Here is an 11,735-nt window from a genome sequence, read left to right on the forward strand (position 1 = left end):
GCCCTGGTCGCCGAGGTGCCCACGTCAGAAAGAACAAAACAGCTGGGAAAAACACACTACACGAGCCTTCGAAGGAAACCAAGAGGATGCGGGGAGAGAGGGCACCGTGCGGGTGCTGGTCAGGGGCCCCTTAACAGGAGGGAAGCCCGGTGTGCGGGCTGCCGGCGGAGGGAGGGAGACAGACAGACAGAGACACAGAGCCAGAGCCAGAGTCAGAGACCGAGAGGGACAGAGGCAGAGCGCCCCCGGGGGGCCCCGTGCTGACCCGCTCGGTGAGGGGGGATGAGTTTGCTGTGCCCTCAGACGGAGGTCAGAGTATCTACCCCTCGTGGCGCTGCGCCAGGCTCTTCCCGAGCGCCCCCCAGGCCCGCGTCGCCTGGCACTTGGTGCCCCACGAGAGCTGGTCTCACCGGGAGGTGCTGGGCTCCCCAGCCCTTCACAGGAGCCCCGCTGGACCGGCCTGGTGGGCGCCGCCCCCGAGGGCCTGCCTTAACCCCCAGCCCCACCCCGCTCTGTTCGGGTTACCCCCCACCGCGCTGTGCCGCCTTGTCTGTCGGCGTAACGTGCCACTGTCTCCCCGCCCCCGCGGCGCAGGCCCGGTTCCCGTGGGACGCCGCGGCTCCCGACCCCCGACCCCCGACCTCCGACCTCCGACCTCCTCCCGAGGAGCCGCCGCAGCTCCGCCCCTGTCGGCCTCGGCCTTTCATTTCTCCGTCTTGCCCTCTCTTCGCCTTAAACGGAAAAAGGCAGGGCCGAAGCCTCTAGGGCACTGCGCCGCCCGCTGGCCTCCGCGGGCGGCCTCCTCTGCGGGGCTGCTTTCCCGTCCGCACCCGCTCCGAGCCGCGCCGGGCGGCGCTCTGGCCGCGGGCCGAGCATGGCCGGCCGCGGGCCGCCGCTCGCCCTCCTCGCCCTGCTCGCCCTGCTCGCGCCGCGCGGCGCCCAGCCCGCAGGTAGGCGCCACCTTGGGCATCCCTTCTGACTCAGGCTTGCGGGTGGCTGGGTCGGGGGCTTTTCCTGGGAGCCGACGGCCCCCGGTGGGACCAGCATGGTCTGAGCCCAGCTCCCGGTCTCTTCGCCGCTCGTGACGAGTATGTTGGAAGCGACCGTGTCCCTCGGGGGGGTGGAGCCGGCCGCCGGGTCCGGGGCTCAGGACTGGGTAGGGCACGGCTTCTGGGGGCGCCGGGAGGGCACCCCAGCCCCTCATGCCCCCCGCCCGCGGGCCTCTCCCCGTCCTCAACCTTCCTTCACATTCAGACCCAAACCAGCGACCGCAGATGGGGGGCCCTGGAGCCCTGCCGCCCACGCGGCCAACGCGCCCCCGCACCCAACCGGCGGCCAAGGTCAGGTCGCCAGGAGCTCAAAACACACCAGACTGCAGAGGTTTAGCACAGAAATCAGAATGCAAACTCAAATTAATAGTGTTTTAGCAATTGTTGTGTGTTGAAACAGAAGTATTTTGGATCTATTGGGTTAAATAAGTATATTATTAAAATGATCCTAACCTCTTTCCTTCGATGTCCTAAATGTCCGGGGACACTCGTGACCACAGGGCCTGCAACCGCTTCTCTCGGCTGCGCTGCCCACCTCGGCCAAGGCTCCTCTTACAGTCAGTGGAACCTTTAGAATAAAACCCAAAGCTCGGAATGAGGCCTCAGTAAGAGACACCCCCCCCCCCCGCCGCCCCCGGCAGCACACAGCTCACAGCCGCGTACAACTGTGCACGATCGTGTACGAGGTAAACGGCCGAAGCAGCCTAAATAAACGAGGACTCGTGAAACGCTGTCCTGGAGGGGCCACAGATGAGATACCCAGAAAAACCCTCCCGGTAACGCTGAAAGCAGAGTAAGTATTTTATCCCATGTTTGCTACATGCCCCTGCCTGGCACGAGGGGAAAGACCAACGGGAGCAAAAGAATGAACGAGGCAGTGGAGCGCCCACCACCCTCGGCTCCCCGCAGCCCCAGGCGCAGAGCCTACACGGCGCGAGGGGACCCAGGAGGAGGCCCCACCCCAGCTCAGACCATGCTTGGCACCACGTGGGGGAAAGAGACAAGCTCCGCGGCGGGATGCTGGTGCTGGGTGGAGAAAGAGAAACCTCTCCGGAGAAGCAGTCACTGCAGTCGGCCCAGGGGTCTGCGGCGACTGCTGGTGACTGCAGTGACACCCCAACGATCCAGGGTCACGTCGGGGGGAGACATGGGTCCTCGTTGCCTCGGGCTCCCTTCTCAACCTGGGGCGTCTCATGGTAAAAGAAAAACCCAAACACACAAGGAAAGAAGACAACCAGAAACTTGCAGGAAAAAGAGTAGAATCAGACTCACAAAAACCTTGATACCCAGACACAGAACACAGGAGATGTGATAGAGATACGGCAAGAAAACAGGAGACATTAAAATGCCCAAACAGATGTGAAAAAGAATCGAACAGAACTTCTGAAATGGAAAAAATATTCATTGGAATTTTAAAATCCATTCAATAAATGAGTCAACACAAAGCATTCAGGGAAAAGATTCTCCTTTACAGCTGAATGCCGATTAGTAAGTGAAGAAGGAAAGAGGGGTGTAAAGTCACTCTTCTGCAATTAAAATGGTAATAACTGATTCAGGAAAAACTACTTCATTGACGCTGAAAACACTCAGCTAAAGACTGTTGGGGGACAGGACATTCCTATCCCAAAACATCTTCCTCACAGTGGAGAAATCTGTGGACACCATCTATGCAGTGTCCCCCAAACTTCATGTTTACCCAGAACCTCAGAATGTGACCTTAGTTGCAAATAGGGTCTTTGCAGGTGTATTAATTAAGAGGAGATCATCCTCAGTTAGGGTGGGCCCTAAATCCAATGACTGGTGTCCTTATGAGGTGGCTCTACTCAGTCCTCCCCGCTGTGATCCTCATCCTCATATTCCAGAATGACGCTTAGAGCTCCAGCCATCACATCTGTGTCCCAGGTAGCAGGATGGAGAGAGGGACAAAGAAACGGCCAGGGGCCACGCCAGTTGTCTTTTTCAAGAAGGTTCCCAGGAACCTGCTGCCTAGCCCTTCTGTTTGCATCTTGGTGGCCAGCACTCAGCCATGCGGCCACCCTTAGCACCAGGGGAGTCTGTCCGCGCAGCCGTGTGCCCAGCTAGAAATCGGGGGCTCTTGTCCTGGCAGAGGACTGCCCAGGGGGCAGCCTCTCAAGCCCGGTCTCCACCCCTTCCTCGCGGGCTCCCACCCTCCTGTTCTAAGCTCACTCCTACTCACCTGGCTGCACGTAAGGGGCCCGGGGCCCAACGTCGTGGTGAGCAGGAGGTAAACTTCTTCCCGGGTCTGAGGGTCAACCGTTGGGTCTGCTTCTCCCAGCACCGCAGAGCCTGGCCCTCAGGATGTGGGTGGGAGTTCTTGGGTTGCCCGCCCACGCTGAGGCGCCTACACGCCTGTCTTGTTCTGCAGTGTTTCTTCCCACCTCAAAAGCAAATGAAATTCTGGTGAGATGGAAACGAGCCAGCTCCTACCTTTTGGAAGAGCTCTTTGAGGGAAATTTAGAAAAGGAATGTTACGAAGAAATCTGTGTCTACGAGGAAGCACGAGAAGTATTTGAAAATGACGCATCCACTGTATGTATCCCCCCTGCCACAGACTCACACGCTTTCTGATTATTCCGCTGCCTTAGAGGACATATTTTCTCAAAGAGGCTGAACTAAATTAATTAACCTATTTACTTACCTGGGAGGTTGATCTAATCCTAATTGTACAGATGAGGAAACAGAGACACAGAAGTGAAATCACTTTCCCCAGCCAGTTAGTGGGGCACCCGGGATGGCAGCTCAGTCCCACCACCTAAACTCTTCAGATTAAGCAAATTAGCACATTGAGTAGCCGGACTCCTCACAGAGGTCACTCAGCTTGACAGGACTCTGACGGAATTTAGTATTTTTAATAAAGATGTAATTGTTTCAATGTGTCAGCAACGCAAAGATCCTCCCTAGGATGCCTACGTGGTAAGAAAGAACATCTCTCATAACCTATAACTTGGATTACAAGCGACAACACATGCACTCTGAATAATACAACTGAGAACTTGCCATTCTCAGTTACTCATAAGCTTATCAATCAGTAAACAGAGGGCCTGAATATTTGTGTGTAAATATTTCAGAATAGTAAAATACGTAATAAAGACTTCCCAGTTCTACATATTAAAGCAGCAATATTTAAAGGTGATTCTGAACAAAATGTTGACCCGTTTCTCTAATATATTTTTAAAGTATTTTAAAATCATAATTTCTTAAATGCCCATGTATAAGAAAATGATCTTTAATCAAACTAAGAGAAATTAAAACTTCCTGGTAAAGTTGTGCTTGAGTTGTTAGAAGTCCGAGTATGATTTGGGGAGATGCAATTACTTATATGTTTACCCTCCAGGCCTTAAGTCTGAGTAATTCTCCTAATTTTAGATACCGCCACCCCAAGTTAACATTCCCCCCACATTTTTAATCCTTGTTGAATTGGCTTATAAAAACAGAAAAAGTGATGTGAATTTTCTACATCTGCCCCAGGCACTCTGCAGAGTGGGGCCATGGAGACAGGCCCGGGAGGGGAAAGGGCCTCGCGAGGCCGTGGTGTTTGTGCCACGTCTTAGACTGTTTTCCCTTCCTCAAATGGGTCACCGTAAATAAATACTGAATGGGACATGGGACATGGGTGTATTAAAGATGATATTAAGTAGATGTAAAGAATTTTACATTCTTTGTTTCAACCAGTATTTTCCTGTGAAGTGAATAAAATCAACATTTTCTTATTTTCAAGCCCAGCCACAGGAGAAAACATGGAACACAGATGTCCCATTTGTAACACTTTTATGTTTCTCTTGTACAGGATGAATTTTGGAAGACGTATCTGGGTAAGTGTCTCCTCCACCTACTCCAGGATTCTTTCCTCTTCTCCTCCCTTTAAGGTCAGGGGAGGCAGTTGGCTCACGAGGGCTGCTAATTTGAGGCCAGTGGATTCCAGATTTCGAGCCTTGGGCTCCTGGAACCCCTGACCCAAAGGAAGGGCCTGGCACTGCCCGAGGACGAGGGTGGGAAAGGCCCCGAGGTCCCGCCGGGATCAGGGGGAAGCTGGAGCGGCCTCCCGGGCTCCCTTGGGCCTCGTGCTGAAGGGTCAGACCCGGTTGAGGAAGGCGAGGCTTGGGGGATGCTGGGCGTCCCTGCGGGGACCACAGTGACAGGAGAGCTCGAGGAGGCGCCGGCGCTGGTCACGTGGCCGCCCAGCAAGGAAAGGGGGTCCTGGAGGGACGTCGGAGGGGTGTTACCCGCAGGGTGTCCTCACGTCCCTATCGGCAGGCGGCTCCCCGTGCGTCTCCCGGCCCTGCCTCAACAACGGGTCCTGCCAGGACACCATCCGCGGCTACACCTGCACCTGCGCCCCGGGCTACGACGGCCGGGACTGCGCCTTCGGTGAGCACCGCCGCCCCCACCAACGCCCGGCCTCCGCCCCGCCCCCGGCCTCCTGCCCCGCCCCCGCCCCGGCCTCCGCCCCCGCCCCCGGACCCCCGCCCCCGGCCTCCGCCACACCGAGCCCCGCCCCGGGGATGAGCAGGAGACGGCCCGTGGTAACCCGGCTTTCCGCTGGGAATCACACCTTGTGAACGGCCCCTGTTTCCCCCGTGGGGTCCCCTCCTCTTCCTCCCAGCCCCCCGCCCCGTCCAGACCATTCGCGATCTACTCTCCTTTCTCCCGGGGCCCGGCTGACCCCGCTGGGGGTGATGGGTCTGGGGTGGTCAGCCTATGAGGGGACCGCACCCGGCTCTCTGGGTCGTGGGTGCGTGACCCGGCCTGCAGCTTCATCAGCTGATGTCCCTTCAACATCGTGAGACTATCCGTGGGGGGTGGGCGGCGCCAATTCCTGTCAGTGGTCGTTCGTGCGGCAGTAAACTCGCGTAATGCTCCCGAGGGCCAACGCGGAGCCCGTTTCCGGGACGAACGTTATGTCCAGCCTGGATCCCCGGACTCCAGCTGCCTCCTGAGCGCCCCGCCCAGTGCTGTGTGGACGCCCCAAGTGCAACTCGCGCCAAAGCAGGGCTTCCAGCTTCATCCCAATGCCCACCTGGAAGAAGCCCCTTAAAGGGAGCGGCTGCTGCGTCGGGAAGTGAGCCCACGGCCGGGAAACGGGGATCCTTGCGAGGGACTTGCAGACCTGCCCCCCGCAACCGAGCTGCTGCTCTGAGGACGGAGCCCTGACTGCTCCTCGCCCCTTCCTGACGCGGGAGTCGAAACGCTCGCCTGGCGACGTTTGGAAGGAAAAGCCGGAGTCCCAGTGCGCAAGGAGATTTCAGAGTGGCTATGTCCAGGGTAACATGTCTGGTTTTCCCTTCTTCCCTTTTCAGCTAAAAATGAATGTCACCCTTTGAGGACGGATGGGTGTCAGCACTTCTGCCACCCGGGGCCGGGGTCTTACACGTGCAGCTGTGCGAAGGGGCATAAGCTGGGCCAGGACCACAAATCCTGCATCCCCCACGGTGAGTCCCCTCCGCTGGGCCTCCTCCTGCAGGGACCTCTGACAGGCCACCTCCTCCCCCGTGGCTGGGGGGGGTCCTCCTCCTCCGTGGCTGGGCGGGGGGTCCTCCTCCTCCGTGGCTGGGCGGGGGGTCCTCCTCCTCCGTGGCTGGGCACGGGGGTCCTCCTCCTCCATGGCTGGGCGTGGGGTCCGCCTCTTCCGTGGCTGGGTGGGGGGTTCTCCTCCCCTGTGGCTGGGCGGGGGGGTCCTCCTCCTCCGTGGCTGGGCACGGGGTCCTCCTCCTCCGTGGCTGGGCGCGGGGTCCTCCTCCCCCGTGGCTGGGTGAGGGGGTTCTCCTCCCCCGTGGCTGGGCACGGGGTTCTCCTCCACTGTGGCTGGGCCGGGGGTTCCCAGTCCCCTGCTGGGCTTGCCCGGGGCCTTCTCAGTCCCTGAGAGCAGGTCGTTTAATCTCACCTGCTCTGTGAATTATCTCAACCTAGCGGGCATCCAGGAATAGGCTGAAGGGTCAGCGCCACAGATAAACCCGACGTCTGCCCTGGGAGGCACTGACTTTTCTTTTCATGTGGCCACAATGAAGACAGGTGTGCGTGCGGAGCCCTCATCTCTGATGGCCTCCTGGCGTCACAGGGATGCGAGCAGGACCCTCCGACTTTCCCGTGGCAGGTAACAGAAACATTTTATAAATGTGTTTTAATCTTTTGTTACAAATTTCATCCTATTTGTCATCTCCACCTTCTTTGATTTAGGTGAACTACTTACAATCTCAACATCACACTTCAAAGCACTTTCTCATTCTGAACTCACAGCTTCAGTGTCTTCATTATTTGCACCAAATAAAAACATAGTTTTATTTACAGCCATCCAAGGCCTTTCTTAGAGTCCAAAAACCGTTTCCAATGTCACTGCTCTCGGAAGATAGGCATCCTGGCGGCGCTCGGGTGGACACGGTGGGTCCAGAGCCAGAGCAAGGCCTGGGCCCTGCTCACAACCAGCTGGCGGAGTCCAGCTCCGCTGCCATGTTCAGGAAACGTCTCTTCTTCGGCACCATTTCTGTTATTTTCCTGTTTCTCCCTTGCCTGGTTTGGAAGCTAAATATTCTATTTCTCTTCATCCAGTGACCACCCTTGACACTGAAACTTTCATATCTAACTTAGCAATACCTGAAGTTATAATGTTTACCCTTCTCCCAAATTATTTCAAGCACCTCCCACTAGGCTCATCTGCTATTCTGACCAATATTTTATCCTTTTCTTGCTTTTTTAGTAACTCCACAAAATATTATTTTTAATCATACCGCCAACATGGGTTTGGATTTACCTACGTTCTGCATTTTCCTTGCAACCCAGGCCCTTAATGCAGATCATCCCCTTCTGTCTCGTCTGTCCTTTAGAACAGCCCTGTCGATAGAAACACAATATCGGCCACAGACGTAACTTAAATTTTCTAGTAGCCACGTGCATAAAAGTAAAAGCAGGTGCAATTAATTTTGATAGTGTGTTTTACTTACCTCAATACATCTAAATATTATCTCAACATGTCATGAATAGTAAACAATGAGAGACACTCACATTTTCTCTTTCAACTAAGCCTTTGCCCTCTGGGGTGTACAGCCTTTTACTCTTGGAGCACATCCTGGCTTGGACCAGTCAATCTCAAGTGCCCAGTAACCACAGCGACCACCATGGTCGACAGAGAGCTGTACAGGGCCCTTTGGTGAAGGGGCTGCTTCAGCCCCACGTGCGTGCGCGTGTGCGCACGTGTGCGCATGTGCGGAACGCGTCTACTTCGCCCTGCTGCTCGCAAGCAGGTGGAGCGGGGCAGAAGCGTTCGGCTGCTGGGTGGAGGCCCGGCCAGACAACGGACAGAGCTCAGTGACCACCGGACCCGAAAGGACCGAGGGAGGGGACATCAAGTGAGAGGCGGGGTGGAGGTGGGGATCTGTCCCCAGCGGGACCGTACCTTTGCTGCCTGTCCTCCTGAGCGTCCATCTTCCAAGTGTCCATCGCTCACCCCTTCTCGCCCCTCCACTCCGTGCGCTGAGGCGGCCTCAGCAGTGGGTGGGCTGGGCTGGGCTCGCTGGAGGGGTGTGCGCCCATCTTCCTAACCACGACACTATACTGACCCGAATCCTGAAAACTGGCACCAACTCTTTATTGTCTGTTTGGTTTTTAAAGGTAAAACTAACAAATTCTGAAGGAGAAGACTTCTGTGGAGGTGTTCTAATACAGGACAATTTTGTACTGACAACAGCAAAATGTTCACTCTTGTACAGAAACATTAGTGTGAAAACAAGTAAGTATTTTATCATTCTTTTTAAAATATTTATTTATTTATTTATCTTTTAAGTTTTGGCTGCATTGGTTCTTCGTTGCTGCACGCAGGCTTTCTCGAGTTGCGGTGAGCAGGGGCTACTCTTCATTGTGGTGCGCGGGCTTCTCATTGCGGTGGCCTCTCTTGTTGCGGAGCACGGGCTCTAGGTGCACAGGCTTCAGTAGTTGTGGCACGTGGGCTCAGTAGTTGTGGCTCACGGGCTCTAGAGCGCAGGCTCTGTAGTTGTGGCGCCCGGGCTTAGTTGCTCCATGGCATGTGGGATCTTCCCAGGCCAGGGCTTGAACCTGTGTCCCTTTGCATTGGCAGGCAGATTCTTAACCACTGCGCCACCAGGGAAGCCCTGTCATTCATTTTTATAAGATCACATTGGAAGTAAAAACTATCCTATGTAGAAACAAAAATTTTAATCTAGAATTTTTGCTTCTAATGCAATACAGACTGAGCTTATCTTCCTCACAAAGTCATAAAGCAACGGGGACACCTAGTGGAACTCTGGGCACAGCAGGCAGACAAATGCGGAATGTTTAGTCTAAGGAGGAAATCACAGCTGGTGAAACTGTCACTGCGAGGCACCGATACTGACGTGGGGCCGCTCGGACCCCTGCCCACCCCGGGGCCTGGGCTGTGCTGTGAGCTGCCCCACAGCGGTTCCCAGGACCCGCAAATATACGCTCCAGCCCCAGACACTTTTCAGTCAACAGGACGTCGGCCTAGAAAATGACATCCGAAAAGCCAAGCTCTGATTGGCTTGGAGAGGTTCCTCCTAATTTCTTCCTTGTCTTTTGACCGGTTCAGCAACCCGCACTGCGCTCTGCGCCCGCGCCCCCGCCCCCCCCCGAACACCTCACTGGGTTTCCTAGAGGAGAGTGTGGGAGAGGCCCCTCTGTGGGGTAGCCCCTGTCCCCTGCGCGCAGGAGCCGGGCGGCGGGGCGCACGTTGTCACCTTGACCCCCCCCACCGCCTCCTTCTAGGTTCCCGCTGCCAGGCGCGCGAGGCCCCGCCGGCGGTGGAGGTGAAGGGCGTCCACGTGCACACGAGATTCGAGGAGGACACCGGGGACAATGACGTGGCCCTGTTGGAGCTGGCGCAGCCCGTGCGCTGCCCCGACGCCGGGTGGCCCGTCTGCACTGCCGAGGCCGACTTCGCCGAGCGCGTCCTCATCCCGCGGCCGGGCGTGCTGGGCGGCTGGACCCTCCGTGGCCCCGAGCTGGAGCCCGCGCGGCTGCTGGTCAAGCACGTGGACCCCGGGGAGTGCGGCCGGGCCCTCAACGCCACGGTGACCACGCGGACGGTCTGCGAGCGGGGCGCGGCGGCCGGGTCGGCGCGGTGGGCGGCGGGCGGCGCGGTGGCCCGGGAGCACCGCGGCGCCTGGTTCCTCACCGGCCTCTTGAGCGCTGCGCCCCCCGAGGGCCCCGGGCCGCTCCTGCTCATCAAGGTCCCCCGATACGCGCTCTGGCTCCAGCGAGTCATGCAGCAGCCGAGCTCCGCCAGCCAGAGAGGCGACCACGGTCACAGAGGCGACGAGGAGCCGGTGCTGGGGTGACAGCGCCCTCAGCCCCTCCCCCAGGACCCCTCGTCTGAGCAGAACCCCGGGGAGGAGGGGAAAGGGCGCGCGTCCAGCAATAAAAGCAGAGCTGCCGGCACCGAAAGGCGCTTTCCTGAAACGCCAGGGAACAGAGGGGTTCAGTCCAACAGCGGTCGCGGGGGCGGCGGCGTCGCAGCGACCTCCCCGCCTGCCCCGGGAGGGCAGAAGGAGTGGGCAGCGCGAGGGGCTGGAAGGCAAACCGCGGGCCTCCGCGCGGGCCCGACCCCGGGGCGGGAGCAGCGGAGCGGCTGGGCCGAAAGGCCGCAGCCCCACGACGAGGGCGGCGCAGGGACCGCGCGGCGACAGCCCCGCGGCCCCGTGACGCCGCCGCCTCCACCCACGCCGACGGGCCGCGAGTCCAGCCCAGCCCGAACGGCGCTTCCCGCAGACCCGACCCGGAGGGGCGGGGCGGCCGGTGCCCGACCGGCAGGCGAGAGCGCGTGGGTGCACATCACGTCTATTTCCCCGTTAATGTCTAAGCCGGAGGTGCCCAGTTCCCCCGAGGGAAGGAAGGGCTCTCCCGGCTGACAGCTCCGCGGCCACCACGGCAGGGCCTAAAGGCAGCTCCCGCCAAAGGCACAGGTGGGGGCGGGCTCCTTCCTGACGCGCTGCTGGGGAGCGGAGGGCTGTTTTAAGGGGTTAAAACTGTGACTTACACACACTCCTCACCGGAGAACGGAGCTTAAACACAATTCAGATTTTTAAGTAACAACCCTTAAACAAACACGATGCTTGTTTCACTTCTGACATTATACTGCAACCCCAGAGTTAGCCTTTTATTGGCCAGTCTGCAGCAGCGCTGGCCCATTTCTCTGAAAGGACCTTGGCAAAAGTAAATATGTGAATCTGACGCGAACTAAGGGACAGGGCAGTGGAGGAACAGGAGAGGACTCTGACGTCTTACTGAATGTGGCTGTGTTATCTTCAAACTCTCATGAGGTCATCGGGCCACTGCTCTGAACGGCTACCAAGGATTTAAAATCCAGCGGATGCGCACTGCAACTTCTACATAAATAGTTCTGTAAAGGTACCTGCAACCTCGCGGATGGCATTAATTTGCCCTACAAATCTGGATTTGCTAGAGTAGAAACCCTACCTGGAAATTATGACAAACACACACAGCACAGGCAGAGGTAAGAATCTCCCTACACCATTTACAGGCTCTAAAAACAAGGACCACTGCAGAGAAAGATACAGGCCTGCAACGCAGCTGAGACGCAGAGGGCCATGCGAAATGAAAACTGCTCTAGTCACGTGTATAACTTAATAAGTGGTTAGAAACCACACGAGGTAAGCAAATCAAAACAATAAAACGCAAGAA

At 57.3% G+C, this 11,735-nt stretch overlaps 1 protein-coding gene across 1 annotated transcript; it reads left to right on the forward strand.

The window, feature by feature from the left end:
* Window positions 1–628: 628 nt before the first annotated feature.
* PROZ (protein Z, vitamin K dependent plasma glycoprotein) lies at window positions 629–10,709 on the forward strand. The gene is made up of 8 exons (XM_082859486.1): window positions 629–950; window positions 3,436–3,599; window positions 4,858–4,882; window positions 5,325–5,438; window positions 6,368–6,499; window positions 7,076–7,161; window positions 8,673–8,790; window positions 9,801–10,709. Exons 1-8 carry the CDS (start codon window positions 875–877, stop codon window positions 10,370–10,372), a joined length of 1,287 nt encoding a protein of 428 aa, XP_082715612.1. The 5' UTR covers window positions 629–874; the 3' UTR covers window positions 10,373–10,709.
* Window positions 10,710–11,735: the final 1,026 nt, after the last annotated feature.

Source organism: Leucopleurus acutus (genome assembly GCF_964270905.1).
Source record: "Leucopleurus acutus genome assembly, chromosome: 18".
Classification (NCBI taxonomy): domain Eukaryota; kingdom Metazoa; phylum Chordata; class Mammalia; order Artiodactyla; family Delphinidae; genus Leucopleurus; species Leucopleurus acutus.